The sequence below is a fragment of the Sus scrofa genome, chromosome 13 (assembly GCF_000003025.6).
Source record: "Sus scrofa isolate TJ Tabasco breed Duroc chromosome 13, Sscrofa11.1, whole genome shotgun sequence".
Classification (NCBI taxonomy): Eukaryota; Metazoa; Chordata; class Mammalia; order Artiodactyla; family Suidae; genus Sus; species Sus scrofa.
Window position 1 is genome coordinate 138,446,207 of NC_010455.5, and position 23,356 is coordinate 138,469,562.

The 23,356-nt window shown below is 42.7% G+C and overlaps 1 protein-coding gene across 8 annotated transcripts in view; it reads right to left on the minus strand.

The window, feature by feature from the left end:
- CD86 (CD86 molecule) overlaps positions 1-23,356 on the minus strand; it is a 76,735-nt gene that overhangs the window by 18,634 nt on the left and 34,745 nt on the right. For 3 of the 8 annotated variants that reach the window (XM_005654040.3, XM_005654041.3, XM_005654043.3), the window contains exons 2-5: positions 18,490-18,539; positions 6,422-6,757; positions 4,563-4,868; positions 1,688-1,840 (exon numbers count right to left, since the gene is read on the minus strand). In XM_005654040.3, the coding sequence (XP_005654097.1) occupies positions 1,688-1,840; positions 4,563-4,868; positions 6,422-6,757; positions 18,490-18,539 (845 nt within the window). 8 annotated transcript variants of the gene reach the window in all.

The window sequence follows — 23,356 nt, forward strand, 5'->3', positions numbered from 1 at the left end:
TGGTTACTTGGTACATTTCCCTCCTCCAGTGCCATCAAGGCTCTCTCTGTGACCAAACTCAGTGGTATAGGTGACTATCTGACCAAACAACTTTTTCCTACCAATATTCTTTATCCCATTCTTGGGGCAGGAGTGGTTCATATGTGTGCTATGCTCTCTTGTTGTCGTCTGCCATTTAGCACACATAGATCAAATGGACCATATCAAATGCAATAGACAGCTTCCTGAACACCTTTCTAATTCTCTCACATGTATGGACATCCTCTTTAACTCCCTTATCTAGTGTCCTGAATTTTTCTGATTGCTTTTTAGGGGTAGAAGCCTTCTTACACATTCTTTCTCCAGCCCTTTTTCTTTTGTTTGTAAGCTAATCATCCCAATGTGAAAGCAAATTTAGGAAACAGCTTATTTCCAAGCTGAAGGTTGCTTCTTCACATTTAGCTAATTCTAAATACTGTTCCACTTATGGAAAAAAACATAGATTAATACATAGAAAAATATGGAAGATGTACACTAATATGTTGTTTGCATAATCATTTTTTTCTTACCAGTGGAACTACAGGTGATTTTTATTTTTAGTATATTTGGTAATGGAAACATAATACTTGCTAATCCATAGGAGTTAATTTTATTTATTTATTTTTGTTTTTTGCTTTTTAGGGCTACACCTGAGGCATATGGAAGTTCCCAGCCTAGAGGTCGAATCGGAGCTGCAGCTGCCAGCCTATATTACAGCTATAGCAATGCCAGATCCAAGCTGCATCTGTGACCTATACCACAGCTCACAGCAATGCCAGATCCTTAGCCCACTGAGCAAGGCCAGGGATTGAACCTGCGTCCTCATGGATGCTAGTCAGATTTGTTAACCACTGAGCCATGACAGGAACTCCTAGGAGTTAATATTTTTATATTATTTTTATTTTCTACTATATTTATTATTATATTTTTTTAAGTCCATGGGGAATAATTCATCTAACTTCTTAGGGAACCTAGACTTTTAGAGATGAGAAGGTGAATTTTATGGTCATCTAATCCTCCCTTTAACCCACCATTCCTGCTTGAACACCATCAGGTCCATACTCAAAATGTTTTGGAGTCCCCGCTGTTGCTCAGTGGGTTATGAACCCAGCTAGTATCCATGAGAATGCGGGTTCACTCCCTGGCCTCACTCAGTGGGTCAAGGATCTGGCATTGCCGTAAGCTATGGTGTAGGTCACAGATGTGGCTCAGATCCCGTGTTGCTATGGCTGTAGTGTCGGCCAGCAGCTGCAGCTCCAATTTGACCCCTAGGCTGGGAACCTCCATATGCCACACATGCGGCCCTAAAAAACAAAAAATAAAAAATAAAAATAATAAAAAGATGTCTTCACTATTTTACTTCATTAACTTCTCACAGTAACTTCATGAAGTGAAGTAGGTAAAGCAAGGAATAGTCAGCTTTGACTGGAAACCAGAAGTACATTTGCAAACCTTATGTTAGAAATACTGCCTTTCCTAGAAATCCAGAGCAACCTTATGAGAGCTTCTGAGACCCATCTATATGGGCTCCAAACCCTGAGGCAGCCTTTTCCTCCAATCACTTGCTGAATTTTTGCCAGCTTGGGCTCAACCAATGAGCTCCAGAAGGTAGCTGATGGGAAAGTAGCTGCAAAGTGGCAATCTACAGAGAGGACAAGCACTGACTCACCACCACATTCATTAGAGGGGCCAGGCTGCTTCTTCTTCCTTTTCCTTAGTGTTACAAAGGACACCATCCCACACACAACGACCACTGTTACAAGTAGAGCTGCAATCCAGAGGATGTGGTCTGGGACAGGGGGTTGCACAGGTGGCTTTGCATCTAAAAACGAAGCCAAGTTTTCAATCAGCCAGGAAGGTTGATTATAAAAAGCTTTGTAATTACTGCTCTTTGCTTTATTTACATGCCAGCATCTCCTGAGGGCTCTACTCCTGGAGGAGCCTGAAATCCACATGATTTGGGCCAGAGGAATCCCCTGTCTCAGACCTCAGCATCGAGGACCAAGCCAGTGCCTCTGGCCAAATGTCTTGACTGAGCTGCCTTGCTTTCTCTTCCTGGAGGCTGAGATGACAGTGACTGCGGTCAGCCTGGTCTTGGGTTCTGGAATCTGGGTGTACCTGTACTGAGGCTCTGAATGTACAGTCATCTGGGCAGCATCCTGCTTCCTCAGTCCCCTATGTTGTTGGGCCCCAGGTCTTGAAGTTTCCCTTGTAGTAATTCCTCCATCCACTGTCATCTCTAGATCAGAATCCAGATAGCTCTCATTTGAGTGAATGGAAAAGCCTCCTCACAAGCCCCCTATATCCAGTTTTGTTTGTTTTTCCCCCTGATGTCACAGTGGACTTCCTTAAGCATGGCTTTTAGCATGTCTCGCTTACTGGAAAACCTTTGCTATCTCTTCATACCCTAAGGACTCAGGGTCAGAATCAGGTCTTGGGAGGTCAGGATTTGCCCACGGACTCCTAAATTTCCAGGAAGTTAAAAACAAAACAAAACAACAAAAAAAAGACCCAGGCCTTAGGGGAAGAACTCAGAACGGAGTGGCCCACATTACAGACATTTGTGGGAACAATTCTGGTAGTTAATCTCAAATGATAGGAAAAGAGGACCAGCTGACCTCCATTAGCTTAGGGGCAGTTTGTGGACACATGCCTTATTCCTGGAACCTTAAAAAAAGGAGTTGTTGGCACTGCAGGCCACATCAACACTTTTTGAGGCTGTCCCAGTTTATTCCACTTGAACCTGTTTAGCAGTCCCCGTAAACAGAAGATATACTTGGTAAGATGGAGGCTGCTACCTTTTGATACCTAATGAGGACCCTTGACACAGGGCTCAACCTATTTCTGATCTAGCCATGGAATAGGGACACAGAGAGACAAGTCCTGCCCTCCTACGGCAGCAAGAACTGAAATGCTTCTGAAGATGGTGGCAGCTGGGAAGGGTTTGGCAGCAGTTGAGAAGCAGCAGAAAGGTGAGCCATGTGGAAACTATAGTGGAGGCAAGACCCTGTTCCTGTGGGAGCCATGGCACAGGGCCCCAAGTCATGTCATGTGTAGTGATGTCTGTGGTTCCCAGAAGGTGCTGAACTTCAGGGACAGTGTGGGAGAGGCTTCTATCATGCCAAGAGAGGCTACAGTAGCAGCAACCAGGACAGGCTGGGTGACCTTGCCATTTACTGGAGTCTGAAGTGTCTGATCAGAAGGTAATCCGTTCTAGGCGAAGGGACTGGCCCACTAGCAAAGCTAAGTTGGCCGGTGGGGACTGGCCCCAGGAGCTGCCTGCATGAATGCATCCAGAGGCCAAGTTATGTTTAAACAATGAGACATCAGGAGGGAGGAGGCATCAAAGCCAGAGGATGGAGCAAGGAGCTTGATGGATGCATTAGGAGGGGGCAAACCAAGGGCCCAGAGCTGGAGGAGGGGCCAAAGCAAGCAGAGGCAGATGGGTTGGGGGAGGTGTCAGGATCAAAACAAGCAGTGCTGAGGGCAGTGTGAGCACAGAGTGCCTTTATTCAAGAAGAGAATCTTGCAGTTACTGCTCCTCAAAAGTGGGGTCTCCAATGTGAGTATATTGTAGGGCAAAGCTAGGCTCCTAAAATGGCACACTCCTATTAGTAGACACTGCTTCGTTTCAACCCTTTCTCCAGTGGGACTGGTCCCCATGCTACACAGGCAGTATGCCACAGGCATGTCTGTTCCTGAGTGTTTCCTTGATGCATGTGTACTGATGCCCACCACCCGGCAGATACTACTGCTCGATTGTGGCTTTCTCACCTCCCAAGCCTGAGTGCTGTTTCAGAATTGTTCTTTCTGTTCAGGAAGTCTCCACATGTTTGAGTGCTTGTCATCTTTTTGCCACAGTTCTTACACCCAGTTATTTCTGTTATGGTAATGTAAAGTCCCATTTCCTTTAGGAAGCCTTCACTGACCCTCGAGGAAATCGCCTATCTCTGAATGCCTATAAATCTTATCGGTGGCTCTTGTTTTTAAATTTAGTTATATATTTCAATGGGATAGAATTCAGATTCCAGTTCAATCTTTTTAAAAATCCAGCTTACCATGTGTGTACCTCATGGGGTCCTGATTCTACAGAAGGTCCTTGAGAGCAGAGAGCATGTCTTACACCTTTTGGTTTTCTCCCCTGCAACCAACAATGTCTAGAGTGGTTCTGTACATATAACAAGTGCTGTATGGCTGTATGTATGCAGCATGGGGTGTGTGTATGTGTGTGTTAATGAATGGAAGAATTCTTGCCTGGAGGAATCCTGCAATTTCAAATCTAAATTTCAATATCCAGAGGTTGCCCAAAAGGTTGGGTCAATGTCAGGGCTAAGAACATGCTTCCTCAAGTGCAGTATAAGTTCATAGCCTCCCGGACCTTGCAGCACTCAGATGAAACAGGAGCCCCCCTGTCTAGTTCCTTCATGACAGTGTCATAAAATAGCCTGGTTGGAGATTTCCTGGCAAGCAGGGGATATTTGGATGATCTGTCTTAACCATCTGTGTATAATATCTGAAGCAACAGTCTGGAGAAGCAGACTTACCTATATTACAAGGTAGGGAGAAAAGCAGTGTCTTGCTTGGCTCAAGTTGCAGGACACAGACGATGCTCACATTTGTCTCGGGAGGGATGGGAAGAGACACCCTGATTGATACATTGTAGAGTTCCGTGATGTTATTTTGAGATTTCTTCATGTCAGCATCATGCTCAGTGGTTGAATTCTTCGTATTTAGCAACATATACATCCTCTGGGGTTCTGGGTAGCCTTGTGTAGATGAGCAGGTCAAATTTATGACAGAATTTTCTGTGTGATTAGTAAGTAGGTTTATTTCAGGTTGACTGAAGTTAGCTAAAAGCAGAATAGGGATACAACAAAGAAGAAATCAGTCTAAATTTAGATATATCTAGGAGGGAATAGAAAATAACTAGGTACTTGATCTAGGAACTCACTGGGAGCACACTTAGCAACCTCAAGGTGTCTAAATTGTGGACCTCAGCTGGTGGTGAGTGCCACACAATGACTCCACATTTATTTTTCAAGAATGGAGCTTGGAGCCATGCTTACTTCCTGCTTACCCAAATCAACGAGGTGCTCTCCAAGTGATAGAAGTGCCAGCCAAATCCCTTGTTCTTCCTCTATGGTTGCTAGGTAATTTGCAGACTATATGGTTTCTAAAACCTCAGTGATTTGTACGCTATCTTTACAAGTTTTGCTGTATCAACGCACTACTTAAGCACTCTGCTTATATGTGACCTGGCCTCTAGAAGGTGGCTTGCCATGGTGCTAGCTACTTTAGATCTCATTAGCTGTAATTAACCTGGATCTAGTAGTCCCACACCTGGGTCTCCACCTTAGAGAAATACAAAAACTTGTACATGAATGTTCTCAGCAGCTCTATTCATCACAGCCCCAAACTGTAAACAATCCAATGTCTTTCCCTGAGTTGAGTGAATAAATAAAAATACTACTTAGTAATAAGAAGGAACAGGCTTTTGATGCATGCAACATCTCGGGCTACTCTCAAAGTCATTATGTTAAATAAAAGAAGCTGGTCTTAAAAGGTTTTAAAGGTTACATACAGTATAACTTCATTTATGTGACCTTCACACAAAGGCAAGACTACTATAGGAGGCAAAATAGGAGTTAAAAAAGTATGGAAAGGGTATGACTATAAGGGCACAGCATGGGGAAATTTGTTTAGGGTGCTGAAATTTATTTGTATCCTGTTTATGTTGCTGGTTACATAAATCCATACAAAAGTTCAAATTAATAGACTGGTACACCAAAACAAAAATAGTTAATTTTACTGTATTATAATATAAAGAAATCTGTAGTGACTTTTAGGTTTTTCAAGGCTTGGAGAAATGGAGGAGCTGGCTTGTCAGCTTTTGGGTTGTGTGCCTTGGGGTATTACCCTTCTGTCTACTAGGCTCATGGATGGGCAGCAAACAAATCATAAGCAGCCTCTAGGAGATTGAAGGGAAAACCCAAATCAGTCATCTGCCACCCCTCCTAGGAGATCCTGGCAAAGATTTATTGGGTGAAAAATCTCGGATTAAAGGATAAAATGAATATGAAAAAGATTTGAGACCTAAATGATTCATCTAAACTTAATCATGGCCAATTTACCCATGGTTTTCACCTAGCCATATTAACTTGGTTAGTTAGCTCTATTTGGTCCCCAGAGCAGATTCTTAAAGATCCTTCCGAAGTACACTATAAAAAGTACAAAGGACTTTTAGTTCCCTGCTCCCAAGCCCTGCATTCTCTTTGCATGGACTTCACAGAAATGGCTGTCCCCTGCCTTTCTCTCCATGGTCCCTCCCCCACCAGGGTCTGTCTGCTTGTTGCAGTTCTCATCTGAGAAGACCCCAGATGTGAACACACCATTGACTACATACCAAGCACTGATAGGTCAGAACTCATCTGGTGGATAGGAACAAGTCCATGCGGCCCTTTATGATGGATGAAACATTGATATGAGCCCTTGTCCTTGATTTGAACGTTGTGGAGTCTCAGGGTCCAGGTGGCCTGGTCAAAGCTTGTGCGACCCATATACTTGGAATTAACATTATGAGGCTTCTCTTGGCCTCGGTATAGCTCGTAGAGAACCAGGTTATCCTGGTCCTGCCAAAATATGACCAGCTCATCCAGGCTTAGGTTCTGCGAGTTTGTAAAATGGCACGGCAGTTCTCCAGTCTCATTGAAATATGCCTGACTTTTCAAGGAGGCAGCACCTAAAAAAAGGAAAGGTGGAGAATGGGGAAGGAGAAACAAGAGTGAAGACAAAAACAACTCAGAATCTCCATTTCTCTTTCTACAATACCGAGATGCTTTCTTACCAGTAATGGTATTGAAGGACTAGATCTTTAATTCTGGAACTGTGTATACACTCTGGCATCTGGAGAAAGGAAGGGGCTTTTGTCCTCACTCTACTGCTAACTAACTGGCTGGCCTTGTGCAAACTCCTATGAGGCTCAGTTTCCTTATCTGTTTAATGTGGACCCAATGTTCTTAGGTCTTTCTAATTCACAGAACCTCTTTCCACTTAGGTTCTTTGAATCCAAATCCCAGAATAGGGAAAACCAGCAGAGTTAGACAGCTCACTCATTCACCCATCTGTTACCTTCTTATAACTGAACATTGATTCTCTCCACTGTAGCTTTATAAGCTCCCTTACTTCTTTATCACATCAAAAGCTCTCCCCTTCCCTCCCTATCTCTTTATTCCTTGGCCTGCTTTGGTGAAGATTTCTGATCATAGTAACACACTTGATATCCCCTCTTTCCTTATGCCTCAGTAGTTGGGGATCACTGTGAATATTATCAATGACATTCAAATAGTTCCCTTTATGCATCTTCCCCCATGACTGTTGCTTCCATGGCCAGCTCTGCCAAGGATAGAAAACAGTTTGGAAATGACACAAATGGCCAACCAAAGACTCTTCAGTAACCTCTCTAAGCTCTTTCAGGGATCAGAAAGAGAACTGGGCAAATACAATAGTTGTTTTGGGGTTGTGGTGGTCAAAGACCATTTAAGGTACATGAATGAAATGCTGAAAATGAATCATAACTGGGAAGGTAAGGATGTACTTTCAGAGTATTAGGGAAATCCCAGGTACCACAAACTTGCTCTCCCAGTTATGCATTGCCCTTGGAAACTTTTATAAGCCCTGGAGAATGTGCTAGGAGAGTTCAGAGAAAGGCTTTCCTCCCTGAGGATGTATTAGGCTTTGTGGAAAGGTTTTGAACTGTCAAACTCCTTAAATATGATTGATCATAGGGTTTTTGTATATTCACATCATACAATTCCTTGATGCTTGGCCAAGAAATTAAGTAGTCGTGGATGAAAAGAACAGGGTTGGGGGGGGGAAGTGCTGTTTATTAGTTAATATGAAGTTAGATGCCACTGCGGGGAGGGAGTTAGGGTGGATTCTAAATAAAGCTTCATCATTCCAGACTTCAGTGATGGAATGCTGACATTAAAGAGGAAAGGAGAAATAGGTTTCTGAGGAACATGAGAGGAGTTCCATCTGAGGTATGCTTTGAGGGGTGGTAGGAGAAATTAAATTGTTCTGGTCACTGAGTTTCTCTTCTAAAAGGGAGTAAAAGAGAAATAACAGTGACATGCACTTGGCAAAACTGAACTGTGTGCAGCATGGCTTGGTGAGAACACATAATCAAGGAGGTTGGTGGTGGTCTTGAACTCTATGAGAAAGGACTCCAGGCCTTGGACTTGGCACAGGTTTGAATCACTGCCTATTACATTACACTCACTAGAACCCTGTGAAGCTCTTGAAATTATACAATGCAGCCTCTGTACAAAATGGATCCCATATTGGAAGGAGGTGGGAAAATCGACCTGGGTACTTGGACCAGTGAAAAGGGATGTAAAGAAGATTTACTGTGTTCTGAAACTACCTTACCAGGCACTCCTGCAGTGCTGCCACTCCTTTGCTCAACTCTGAATGATAGCACTAGAGTGCCACCTACTGTAAAATCTTCTTGAAACTCTGGGGAAACACTGGTTTTGTCATTAATGTGCCATATGATACAGGGTGGATGACCTAATGCGAAACCAAACACGTAGTTGAAAATTCTGCCAGTTTACAGTCACCATTATGTTATTACTCAGCCTCTGCCCTGGAAATGACTTTGCCTTTGGCTTCTTCTATCCTCCTGACTCAGGTTGCTTCTCTACAGGGCCTCAGAGTACCTCCTCTCCTTCCCACCCACTCTTTCCACTCACACATAGGTCCATCTTCTCTGACCTAGGGTTCTGCTCCCAAAGGTTTGTAAGGACTTTCTCTCCCATCTGTCTAACTGCCCTCTCCTCACCTGCTAACCAAAAGTGTGGTTTGTGTTCTAAAGTCATCGGCATCACCCAAGGGGCTGGTCAGAAATGCAGAATATCTGGCCCCATCCCAGACCTCTGAGTCAGAATTTGTATTTTAATAAGACCTCCAGCTTGAGAAGCTGCAATAGAGGATTTCAACCGCTATCTCCAGAATGGAACAGAGAGGTGACAGAGTAGGAAAAATTTGTTTCCATCCATCCCTCCCCAGACCATCTTTCTCTACCCTGGGGTGGAAATCACTCTGAAGTCCATTCTGAGTGGAACTGAAAGTATTGCACAATTAACACTTCATAGTTCCTCACCAACCACTGGCTTCCATGACATCACTCAGAGCTATGCATGCTAATTGCCTCTCTTACGCTATGAGGAAGACTTTCTCAAAGTTTATTTTCCCTCAGCGGCTCAGGCCTCCCATATTATGACCCAAGACCTTAGACCACCCAGTTACTGGACTCACTGGGCTCCACTGGTTGGTAAGCGTTGAGATTCCCTCCCTTTTGTGCTTGAGTCACAGAAATGGTCTGGTTCTAGTTACAATTAGTTGCTATGATGATGTTGGGAGCTAGGCATTCAGGAATCAACCCAGGCACCTCCCAATCAACTAGAGGTATTTATTTCAAAGGATATTTTCGGACTTCAATAGCGTGATAACTGTTTGGGTGTCACACAAAACTATAGTTGTCTAACCTTTTGAGGTCTCTGACTCCACTTGGGACTTTAGTCTGCCCCGGCCTCTGCCCCAAACGCATGTCTTATATATTCTAGGGTCATCTCTTCCTTATGTTACTATACTTATCTGTCCTCATGAATTTTCCTGCTTTTATTAAACTTCCTCCAAAGCCTTACTAAGTAGGCCCTCTGGAAGCCTCATTACATTCCAGTGTAATAAACTCTTCTGTGTCTTCAACCTCTTCATCAAGTATTCCCCCCAAGGTTGTGCTTTCACTGAAATCTAGCCCTACCCAAAGGACTCCACCTGCTTGTTTTATCATCCTTCCGTTTTTGAAGTGTTCTCCTCTCTCACTGCTCTTTGCTACCAATCATTGGTTACTACTTCCTTGCTCACTGAAGATTTTTAGTATTAGATGCAAAGTCTTTCTTTCCAGTCAGTTATGACTTTCAATGTGGGTAACTTTGACATGGATGAGTTTACCAACAACCTGGCCTCAAAGTTCTTTGATCTTTTCTTCCATCTTTCAAATATCCTCATCCACAAGCTCTTTCAGCAGCCCCTTTCCCATGACATAACCCTAAACCTTGTCACCAAGAACATCTCTTCCCCTAGAATCTTAAACCTCAATGTACCTTGCTCTGTCCACAAGATAGCTTGCTCCAAGATTTGCTCTTGATTACCTACATCTGTTTAGCTTCATCAAGACCTCAGCCCTATCCAGTCTAGACCCTATTATGCAGTGCTTTCTGAGAGTACTCTGTAATTATGGAAATGTTCTATATTTCTGCCAATTGATATAGTAGTCACCAGCTACCATAGCCATTCAACACTCAGCTAGTGTGTCTGAGAAACTGAACTTTTCATCTTACTTAATTTTAACTAATTTAAATTTAAATAGCCACATGGAACTGGTGGCTACTATGTTGGCGAGCACAATGATAGTATATATTTTCAATCACTCTCTTGTGAGCAACTTCAGTAAACTTGCCCCTTTGTGCAGATTTCATTTATTTTTGATCTACATATCTGGGTTTTTTTTGTTTGTTTGTTTGTTTTAAGGGCCACACCTGTGGCATATGGAGGTTCCCAGGCTAGGGCTTGAATCATTGCCTACGCCACAGCCTCAGCAATGCAGGATCCGAGCTGCATCTGTGACCTACAACACAGCTCACAGCAGTGCTGGGTCCTTAACCCACTGACCAAGGCCAGGGATTGAACCTGCCTCCTCCTGGATGCTAGTCAGATTCGTTACCTGCTGAGCCATGATGGGAACTCATACATATCTGTTCTTATAACTGAATGTTTGAGCACTCCTGGAAGAAATTATTCTCTTGTTCAGGCTGATGACGTTACAAATCTGTAGTCTCTAGTTCCACTTAACTTGGCTTCTGGGCTGTTCACCCTGCTCATCACCCTCTCCTTTCCTCACAACAGTTACTTCAGCAGTAGCCTTTGCTACCACTTTTGGTTTCTCTTTCTCTTAGAGTCAAACTCTCTGAAAGAATAAGCAGCAGTTGTTGCCTCTTGGCCCTTACCCTGCCAACCTCTGTCCCCACCTCTCTGCTGAGACATCCCTGGCAAATATATTTAGGGGCTTCCCCCCCATTGCCAAATGTAGAAATCTTTTAAAACCTCATCTTTTTGACCACACTGTTGAATGCCACACTGTTGGCCATTCCTCCTTCTTGAAACTTTGTTCTTTCCCAATCTCTGATATCCTGGTCACTTTTATCTGATCACCCTTTAAATGGTGACTAGGGCAGGGATGGTTCTCCAGAAGTTTACATGGCTGAGATGATATTTCTGTTAAGACTAGCTTTAAAATTGGTACAAGCACTATGGAAAACTGTTTGGAGGTTCCTCATAAAACAAAAAATAGAGCTACCATATGATCCAGAAATCCTATTCCTGGGGCATATATCTGGACAAAACTTTCATTGAAAAAGATACATGCACCCCTGTGTTCATAGCAGCACTATTCACAATAACCAAGACATGGAAACAACCTAAATGTCCATCAACAGATGGCTGGATTAAGAAGATGTGGTACATATACACAATGGAATACTACTCAACCATAAAAAGAACTAATGCCATTTGTGGCAACGTGGATGCAACTAGAGATTCTCATACTAAGTGAGGTAAGTCAGAAAGAGAAAGACAAATACCATATGATATCACTTATATGTGGAATCTAAAATGTGGCACACATGAACCTATCTGCAGAACAGAAACAGACTCACAATGAAAACAGACTTGTGGTTGTCAAGGGGGAGGAGGGAGAGAGTGGGATGGATGGGGAGTTTGGTGTTGGGAGATGCAAACTATTATATTTAGAATGAATAAGCAATGAGGTCCTGCTCTATAGCACAGGGAACTGTGTCCCATCTCTTGAGATAGAATATGACAGGGGATGATATGAGGAAAAGAATGTGTATATATGTATGACTGGGTCACTTTGCTGTACAGTAGAATTTGGCACAACATTGTAAATCAACTATACTGTAATAAAAAATATGAAAAAAGACTATCTTTGCTCTAATTTCATGTTCACCATGGATCCCATTATAGATATAGATATACATATACATATATATATAATTATGTATATTTATATATTATAGAAATATATCTGTATGTTTTATAAAATGTATAACATACTGTTTCATAAAATATAATCTATTAAAATATAAGAAGCATCATATAATGTAAAATGTAAAGGTAAATGTAAAACACATCAGTACATGTCAAAAAATTCAGCTCCTGTAAAAGTCCAGACCATCAGACTACACCACCCGCTGCCCATCATTGTTATTTTTAATCCATCTCCCTCTTAGGAACCCTGTTTATTCACTGAAGATCTGAGGACCTGGCCTGTTGCCATCTTCTCCGTCACTGCCCCTGCCTAGGCTATTTCAGCCTCTTGGACACAGTGCCCAGCTCCTCACTTTCTTGTCCTCTTTTCCTCCACTATCTTGTGGTCCATTCTACCCCAGCCATCTCCTCCCTAGGCCAGACCTTAGACCCTATGTTACCACTGTACCTCCTAGAAACTCCTAATATCAAGCACCTCACCTTGTGGCTACCACCTCTTTTCTTTTCATTTTATTCTTTCTCCTACCACCACTCCATCAATTTTTCCACCTCACTGGTATTTATTATGAATGGGAACATTTCCCTCTGTATCTGCAGATACTACCCTAGGCTAAGCCTCCATTACTTCTTGATTGGATAATTGCAATTGCCTCCTAACTGATCTCCCTACTTCCATCTTTGTCACCAAGTTCACTTCCTCAAACCCAAATGATCCTTAAAAATATGTCTCAGATGATCTAACCTTTCTGTTCAAAAGTCTCTGCTGGCTTCCCACCACTCTGCAAATTATATCCAAATGCTTTTCCATCACCCTCAGGATTATACACCCAATCCTTCCAGTGACCTACAAGATCTTCTCTAATCTGGTCCTTGGTACCTTTCAGATTTCTTCCCTTCACTTACTCTGCCCCTGCCATACTGGCTTCCTTGCCATTCCTCCAAAAGGCCAGGCATACTCTATCTCAAGCCCTCCCCACATCAGACTTGTTGCACAGCCAAGAAGGTGTTGCAGTTTCTGAAAGGAATTGCAGTCCATGACTTGGCCCCCCAGCCAGTCATGCTCTTTCACATATTTACATCTGTGACTCAGACATTTTGGTTCTCTGGATTCTTTATTTGGGGGCTTGAGCAGAGGTCTTCTTCAGGTGCCTCTGCTGAGGCCACCTTATGGTAGGAAGTAAGCAAAACCTTGGAGACACTTTTCCTCTTGAAGACTTTTCCCCACTGACCCCTCACCCATGCCCCCTTGTCCTTCCCTTCCACCTCTGTCTGAAGTCAATAAAACTGCTGGAGTCTTTTGTTTGGGGCTCCCTCAAAAGTAAGAAGACCCCCCCCCCCATGTCTTTGCTCATTCACCTGATCCTTGACTAGTGAACTGCACAGAGAGAGAAATAAAAGTATGGAAGAACAGGTTAAGAGTCATGAAGAATTAGTCTGAGAAGCTCTAGCAGTTTCTAGAAGGAGAGAATGGGAGGAATAGTAGATAAACAACATTTAAAGAGATAAAAAGGAGTTCCTGTTGTGGTGCAGCGGAAACAAATCTGACCAGTATCCGTGAGGATGAGGGTTTAATCCCTGGCCTCAATCAGTAGGTCGGGGATCCAGGGTTGCTGTGAGCTGTGGCATAGGTTGCGGATGTGGCTTGTATCCCAAGTTGCTGTGGCTGTGGTGTAGGCTCGCAGCTGCAGCTCTGAGTCACCTCCTTTCCTGGGAACTTCCATATGCTGCGGGTGCAACCGTAAAAAGGCAAAAAAAAAAAAAAAAAAAAAAAAAAAAAGAGGGAGATAGAGATAAGATTGTGAATATTCAAAGCTTAGAAAGACATGAGTCCTCAGATAAAAAGTGCATTCTAAATACCAAAGATAAATGAAAATAAATCCACACCTAGAAATACTGTGGTGAAGCTGCTAAATTAAAAGCACAAAACATTTTTTCAAATTTACAAAGAAATGGATTGATTCTTTTCATTCTTTAAAAAATGAAGAAAGAATACCCACAAAACAATGACAATTAGAATGAAAGCTTCTTAGCAACCATAAACCAAAGACAACAGGGCAATAACTTCTGAGTGAATAAAACACAGACATATACACAAATAAAGCAAATTGTAGCATTTCAACTCAAGGGACTAATACAATTTCAAAAATTTTAAAAATAGAAAGCATTTTGAAATTGGAGAAAGTATGTATGAAACTGTTCAATCAAACATACTCAAGGATTTGCATATACATTGTGATCGCAACTATATAGACTATTTTTATTCTCTTGTCCGTTACATTGTATTAAGAACCGGAAGAGTGATTTTTTTAAAGGGTGGAGGGAGTTGAATATTTTTTAATAGAGACAGCTGTAGGGAGGAAGAATATAAGAAAGAGTAAAAATGAAACCAAGAATAGGTAAATACTCTATTGTGGTGAAAGAGTTTTCACAATTTTGAGTTCCTGGAACTTGGCTCTCTGACCACTGATTGCTATAAAGGAAGGGCTACCACTGTTTTTGTTTCCTTAAGTCTCAACACTACTGAGGGGGCCAAAATCCCAAGTTACACATTCTGGAAAGGGTATTAAGATCTCTTACAAAGGAAAAACAAGCCACAGTCTCTCAAACTCTTGCTCCTTCCAAAGCAGTCTGTCTGCCATTGGAGCCTCTCTATTCCGCAGAAATTTTACTGTTACTCCGCACTTACCTATGCGGTGACCATCTTCTACTATATTAACTTGTCTGACAGTCCATTCTCTTTGGAGCCTACTAAATTACTAAAATAATCAACCACTTTGGGAATAAGATAATCCCTACTGGGAAGCATACAGGTATTCTAAAGGCCCCTAAAACAGTAGCTTAACCCAAAAGAATGACTCCAATAGGAGAACTCTTAGGCTCCATGACAATTCTTTGGTAATTTGGGAATTGGGTCTGAACTATCCATTTGCTTCTGTGATTTTAATGACCACTATCAACAGCACAGGAAGTGGGCATCAAAGTAATCATATAAACATAATTTTCATGCAACCATCCATGTAAGAACTTGCAAAAATTTGTGGCGGGGGGGGGGGACAGTGGACCTTTACACCAGATATGAAATGAGGGTTTGAGCCAATTTTATATAAATCTTAAAGTGAAGGAAGACCCCCCATCTATACTTCAGGTACATTAACTGAACCAAAGGTATTAGTCAAGAGAAATGAGAAGCTCTAGGATCTAGAGAGTCCCCCAGACAAGAAGAGAACAACCATCAAAAGACAAACTAGGAAGAAAATTCCTCCTGATGTGTGAGTTACTGATTTTCCAAATCAGCCTGGCTCCAGCTTTAAATGTTACTGGAGGTTTGGGATAACAGCCAATAGGGATTAACAGTTAGAGGTGCCTTTGCAAGTGGCACTTCGACACTCCTGTAGCTTTATAAATACGAAGCACAAATTATAATTGAATTCTGCAAGGTCATGGCTGCCTTCTCGCCTTTTTAGGTTTTTGTTTTGTTTTGTTTTTTGGGATTTTTTTTTTTCTTTTTTGTCTTTTTGCCATTTCTAGGGCTGCTTCTGCAGCATATTGAGGTTCCCAGCTAGGGGTCTAATCAGAGCTGTAGCCACCGGCCTACACCAGAGCCACAGCAACTCGGGATCTGAGCCACGTCTGCAATCTATACCACAGCTCATGGCAACGCCAGATCCTTAACCCGCTGAGCAAGGCCAGGGATCAAACCTGCAACCTCATGGTTCCTAATCGGATTCGTTAACCACTGAGCCATGACAGGAACTCCTCGCCTTTTTAGATTTTAACTCTCATCCAATTTTCACCTCCTGGGCAGAGCCAACAACAGCAATGTCTCATTTCCATGACTAGGGGAGGACACAAAACATATGGGGGGGGGGAGAAACAGAATTATTTCTCTGTACTGTTTTATCTCTGCTGTCAAATGAGTTAGGCAGCCCTGCATTTTTGCTGTGGATTATCTGGGCTGATTGCGTCTCCTTTCACCCTTTGGATGCCTATCTATGGGCAGGTCACTGCTCAGCCCAGTAAACAGGGGTGTGCCCAGAGAAGAAAGCTAAAATTCAAATGGACTCTTTTTCATCCTTTAAAAAAGAACGGAATCTGTTTTGTTGGTGGTGGTGGTGGTGAGTTAAAGTTACAATATTAATAACTCTCTTTTCAGAATTTAGGAAGTATCCAGTTTCAAACTCAAGACAAGGGTAAAAGTGACACCTGCATTCAGTTTTGATAAGGTCTCACAACTTTACTCTCACTTTTCATGCGGGAGTCAGAAAGTTCGCTGGGGTGGGGAAAGATGGTATCTTAATTCAGACTTTTCTGAAAATTTGTCTCCAGGTCATTTTTCTTTCTTCTCTCCCCAGTCCTAAGAACTGGGCTGGTCACTCTGATAAGAAGGGCTCAGGCTCAGGCTGTAGGGATAGCTGAGGTGTCAGCTGCAGGAAAGCTGGAGGGATGTACCTGGTGGGGAACTTGTGAACTTGGCTGAGGCATTAAGTCACATTATCCACCAAAGTTGTTTGGGTCCCCAAGGAACAAATCCTATGTACTATGGATAGTTCCCTGGCCAGACTTAGAGAAATAGCATAAGGTCAAGGTGAAGTGAATCTATACTGTTGGCTGTGAATCTAAGCTGTGCTTCTTCTTAGCAGTATTGTCTTATGCAAATTACTTAACCTCTCTGGGCTTTCATTTGCACATCTGTAAAAATGGGGAGTCATAACAAGACCAAAGCAGAGAGTTATGATAATGTTTAAGGGAGTTAATATTTATGAAATGCTTAGAACAGTAAGTGCTATTTTATGTATGTGTCAAATAAATAAAATAGTACATGGACTGGGAAGGGGTTCCTGCTGGGTAAAAAAGTTCTCCAAAGTTTTATATTCTCCCCTTTCTCTGGTGCTCTTGCTTACATATACCTTCTACCTCCCCAAGAGCTAAGGTAGCAAGAGCCCTTCCAGGAGCCCTGGAAAGTGGAAGCACCTATTAAGTCAGTGAAGTGATGAAGTGGCCCGTTAGCACATCTATAGCACAGATTCAACAAGCTCCATGGTGCTAAGCAGAAAACACATCACAAAAGGCCTGTCCCAGCCAGCATCGATCTGAGGGAGTGTCCTGACTCCTGTCACCCACAGCAGGGATGAGAACAGTGGCCAAGGGTTTGGTGTGTGGCCATCAGGGGGAGGTGAAGTCATGGCCCGGCTAGTTAGTCAGGGGCTGTCAGTGCACTGCTGTAGGCTCGGCTCCCCTCCCCATTTGCTGCACACCTGGACCAGACCAGGTACCTTACCTCTCAGTGCTGAGGGTAGGGAAAGCCAAGCAGCAGGAGGGGTGAGCCGGGAAAAACTAAAGGCTCCCAGTCAGAGGATGAGTGGCAGGAACCTTGACTAACCCCAGTTTACAGGTGAAGAAACTGAAACTTAGACAAAAGCAGCAAACAGGGAAGATCTGAGTTTTGTGAGGCCTGACACTTCTAAAATATCTTTCGGTGGGAAAGTCTCTTTTAAGAAAAAAGAATCCAGAACGCAAAATAAAATGCCCATGGCCACAACTTGGTCACTTAACGGGGAGAATGCGATGGAGAGAAATGTCGCAGTGGAGAGAGACAGTGGCCTTAACTACTTGCGGTTAAAACAACTTCCGTATGAAAATATTACCAAGGCTTGAGACACGTGGCCACACTGTTAGGGTCCCACCTGGGGTCCTAGAAGGGCTTGGAAACAGCTAAGCAAATGAGGAGCCCCTTGGCTTCATGTAAATCAGCCAATGTGATTAGCTGAGGGTCACAGAGCAGGTGGTAGCAGGGCTGGGTTTCTTGATCCTCCCAGGAAGCAGTGCCATCTATCATCTATAGGCACAGGCTGGTGGAGAGGGCAACAGGGAGGAGGGGGAAGGTAGGGAACAAGGAAACCACTGGTCCCTACTGGAAGGAAACTTTTAGAAGCCCGTCAGCTATTTCCTAAAAGCCCGAGAATGTCAGAAATGGGCGCAGAGGAGCAGAAGAAACCTCAGGCATATCAGAGTAGGGGCCTTCCCCCAGCTCCCCAGGCACCCCAGACAGGCCCGTCTACCCTCCTTGGTGCATCCAGAAGCACGGGTGTGAGCTGTCAGAGGAGGAGGACGCACAGAAGGGGTAGGACTCCCTCTCAGGTCGGGCCTGCCATCAGCCGAGATACTCGTTCTCAGTCGCCATGCTTCCTTCCCCAGAAAGGTCTTTCTTGGGTGTGGTGTTGTGAATGGTAGCAAGGGAGGAAAACGAGTAAAACCCACCAAGTCTCAAGCCCCCAGCTTGCAAGTCAGGCTGGTCGGGAGACAGTGGGAGGATTCTAGGATTTTACAAAGCCAAAGAGTGCTTACCAGAGAGCAGGAGGACCATCCCAACGAGAATGTTTCTCAGTCCCATAGTGCTGGAGGTAAAAAAAGAAAACCTTGATTAGGAAATGAAACCGAAACCAAAATAGGACAAATGGAGTCTCAAATTCACTGAGGTCCACGGGTGTGGCAGAGATCGTACTCTGTACTCACCAAACCCATTTTCTTTTCCTTCTGGCCCCACAGACACGCCCTACTTCCTAGAACTACCCCCACCCTGCTGGAAGTTTGGTGGGCCATGTGACTGAGTTTTGGCCAGTCAGATTGTGAGCAGAGATGATGGGTGTTATTTCCAGATCCCAGGCTAAGGCCTCCTCCCTCTTGCCTCCTCTCCCTGCTTTCTTGGGTGCAACAGACCCAGAGGAGGGGTCCAGGGGCTTAGAAGATGGCAAAGCTAGTTTGCTGAAGAAATTAATAAAGCAGCTCTTGACACCGCCCCACAAAAAAAAAAAAAAAACTTTTATTGTGTTAAGCTTATAAACTTTGATGGGTTATTTACTGCAGTTTGTAGCATTATTTATCTTAACTAGTCAATGAGCAAGGGGTGGGGGCCACACTGAAAATATTTGTGTTTTCAAGACTGGTACTCTAACCCCTGAACTACAGAGCCAACCTGTAGTATTTATGCATAGAAATAAACTTTTTTTTTGACATTCCTGAAATTTTCAAACTAATGTGCTCAAAAATCATCTTGGGAAGGCATGTGAAAGCAATTTCCTGGGCCTTGTCCACAGAATTCCGATTTCGTAGCGTCAGTAAAACTCATGTCTGACAAACTCACAGGGGATAATGATGGCACTGGCCCAAGACCCCACTTGGAGAACCACTGCACCAGATGGTTCACTTAATCCATGTGATGGAGCCAAGGAAAATGATGGGCATTGCTTTGTAACCTCCATCCTCTCTTTCTTCTCTTGCCCTCCATCTTTCTTCATTCATCCACTTACTCTGACTTAGACCAAAAAGGCCATAGAGTGCCTTACGGAGAAGCACAGAATAGGAAAGATGATCAACATTACAAACCAAATGAAGGGACACAAAACAGAGCCTAGTGCAAGGCCGGTGCTAAATATTTGCCACAGAAATCTACCCACCTTGCTCAATGTGGATCACAAGTTTGGCTTGTAGCTTTTTAACAGAGTGAAAAGGAAAAGCTGATGGGTGAGTTAATTTATAGATCTGGCATGAGATTAAAAACAAACCAGTCCTGGGAGTTCCCGTGGTGGTGCAGTGGAAACAAATCCGACTAGGAACCATGAAGTCGTGGGTTCAATCCCTGGCCTCACTCAGTGGGTTAAGGATCTGGCATTGCTGTGAACTGTGGTATAGGTTGCAGATGTGGCTCCGATCCTGAGTTGCTGTGGCTGTGGTCTAGGCCAGCAGCTACAGCTCCGATTGGACCCCTAGCCTGGGTACCTCCATATGCTGTGGGTTCAGCCCTTAAACAAGCAAACAAACAAACAAACAACAACAACAACAAAACAGTCCTCAGGGGAAGAGGCACAGCTATTCCTGACCTGACCCAATAGCAGAAATTTTTTCCTTGGGGTGATTTGTCTAAAAGTCATCTCTGATAACTGAGGGCTATGCTAGACCCTCTTCCTCTCTATTCCCATAGCACAAAGCACAGGCCTTTGGGCTAAAAGTGTTTCTTTATGTTTCTTACCTTCTAGATTCTAACATCTTTTTTTTTTTACCTAAATTTTTTGAATAAGTCATACCTGCATATGGTACTAAATTAATTAATTCATTAAGTAATTATCTTTTCGGCTGCACTCATGGCACAGGGAAGTTCCCCAGGCTAGGGATCAACTCTAAGCCTCAACTGTGACCTCCACTACAGCTGTGGCAATGCTGGGTCCATAATCCACTGTGCCAGGCCAGGGATCAGACCTGCGCTGCTACAGAGATAACACCAATCTTTAACCCGCTGTGCCACAGCAGAAACTTCTGGTACTAAATTTAAACTGTAAAGATGATAAATAGAAAGCAGTTCCCTTCCAGTCCTGGCCCCTAGCAGTCTGGTTTTCCCCCATAGAAATAACTGGAGTGACAGCTTAACAGTTTCTTGCCTCTACTTGCAGTTAGTTTAGGCAAAGCAAAATGAAAACAGAGATCCATATTCTTTTTTCATTTTATTTTAAAACACAAATGTTAGCATGCTATAACACAGTTTCACACACTAAACACTCCCTGGGGGATTGTTCTCTATCAGCACGTATTGAATATCCTCCTTCTCACAGTTGCATATTATTATGGTGTGTTCTATCAGTTAATACTAATGTATTTTACCACCACCTATCAATGGACATTTAGGTTTTTCCAATCTTCTGCTGCCATAAAAACCCTTGATCATATGTCAAATCACATATGTGGGAATAAGCTATCTTCCTAGAAGCAGAATTGCTTGACCAAAGTTCAAAGGGTAATTGCAATTTTAATCTTCATGGATACTGAAAAAGTATTCTCCCCAAAAATTTGATGTTTATTCTTCCACCAATAAAACATGAGTGTGCTTATATTCATGTTAGCTTTTACCATCAAAGATTTCTAATTTGAGATCTTTACCAATGGGGAAGGTTAAAATGACATCTCATTGTAATTCCTAAAAGTTCCTTTTTGTTGCCATGAAATGCACATAATATAAAACTTACCATCTTACTTCATTTTTAAGTGCGTGGTGGTATTAAATATGTTTACATTGGTCTGCAACCATCACCACCACCCATCTCCAGAACTCTTTTTATCTTGCAAAACTGAAACTCCACATCCATTAAATTCTAACTCCACATTCTCACTCACCCCCCCCCATCTCTGGAAATTATTATTCTGTCTTCTGCCTCCATGAATTTAAATTCTCTCATTACCTCATATAAGTGGAATCAAATAGTATTTGTCATTTTGTGTCTGGCTTATTTCCCTTAGCATAGTGTATTCAAAGTTTAACCATGTTGTTGCATGTGTCAGAATTTCCTTCCTTTCTAAGGCTGAATAACATTCCATTGTATGTATGCACCACATTGTATTTATCTGTTCAACTGTTGATGGACATTTGAGTTGCTTCCCCTTCTGGCTGTTGTGAACAGTGCTATGATCATGGGTGTGTAGGTATCTCTGTGAGACCTTGCTTTCATTTCTTTTGGGTATATACTCAAAAGTGGAATTACTAGATCACATGGTAATTCTATTTTTAATTTTTTGGGGAACTGCCGTATTGTTTCTTATAGCAGCCGCACCATTTTATATTCCCATTAACTGTGCACAAGAGTTCCAGTTCGCCACATCCTTGCCAACACCTGTTATTTTTTGTATTTTTTCCTTTAGTACTCATCTTAATGGGTATGAGGTAGTTCTCACTGTAATTTTAAAATGGATTTCTTTTATTTTGAGCATGAACATCTTTTCAAGTACATAAGAGATAATACTTCCGGTTCCATGTCTATTTTGTTTGTGTACTGTTAATTTGGGTCTTAGCCTTTTTCTTATTGATTTGTAGAAGCTCTTTTACATTTAAAAGTTAGTGCTAATTAGTAACTAGTTAGTGCTTTGTGACAACGAGCTGAGAATATATTCAGTTATTGAAGCACACAGTAGGAGTTCAATCTGTGAACATCATACTCTCTCCCAATTTCTCTGCCTCCCTTCCAGTGATTTCCTTAGGTCTCAGAGCTCTCACCTTATCTGTTTGGTCAAAGCTGTTAGCACTGTGCACTTCCTCATACTGAGTCACTACCAGCATCCTATTTATTATAGAATCTGAGGACTGGGAACCCTTTGAGTCTAAACTCCCACCTAATGTAGAATTCTTCCATTGTTTGAAAACCAAACATCAGTATGCTTGACCTCATTAAAGATATTTTCCCCCCTGGGGTGATGTATTGTACAGGGACACAAATTCAAAATTATATTTTGCTATAAATTTAATTCAAACAATTACATGAAAACGATACAGCCTTGAGAAATCTTGGATAGATGGTCCCTATATTCACACAGAAGGAAGTCGTCCATACCACGTTTGACATTTCTATTTGGAAACTCTCTTCCCCTGAGTGAGAAACTGCCTCTCCCTAACTTCCTCTCATTGATGGTGGTGCTGTTTTCTCGAACTACACAGAGTAAGCCTAACACATGTCTGTCAAAGCTCTTCAAGGATTTGGGGACAGCAATCATGTTCATCCAGAAAATCCTGGCCCAGCAGTGACATTCCTTAGTAAACTTCACCAACATTAATTTGGAGACTGCCACACCATCCTGGCCAATAATTTAGATGCTTAGTTTGTCAGAAACCCTATTCAAATATAGAGCTAAAACACTTGAGATTGGCTTATAAATGAGACTCTTTTATAAGGTATAAATGCCCTATGTGAAAATTTTCTCTTGCCCCTAGTCATGAAGAGTATGTGAGGTTGGAGGGTTGAATCAGGAAGCTGCTCTTCTTCAATGGCGTTGGCTCTGAAGCAGAGCAGAAATGTCCCTGCTCCCTGAGCAATGAACTCTTAACCACAACCACGAGTCATTGCTTTCTCCAGAGAGCCTGAGAAGTAGAAACTCTTGCTTTTGGAGGGAGAGAGCAAAAAGGGGAATGGGAGAGGAAAGAACCTAAGAATTTACAGGGGGGATTCTCTGAGAGAGATTTCTGTCAACCACGAGCAAAATAAGGGCTGTAAGTGGGTAAACTGGTCAAAAACCTTGAACAAGTAGCTTCCATTTAGCTGGAGGTCCACTCTAGAAACCAAAGAAAAGCACTCAGACACTGCTTTCTCTCACTCTACATGCCTGGCTCATCATAGAACATGAATGAGCATCAGCTGAATGGCTGATTATATTACTGGGCCTCACGATAAGATGAGGT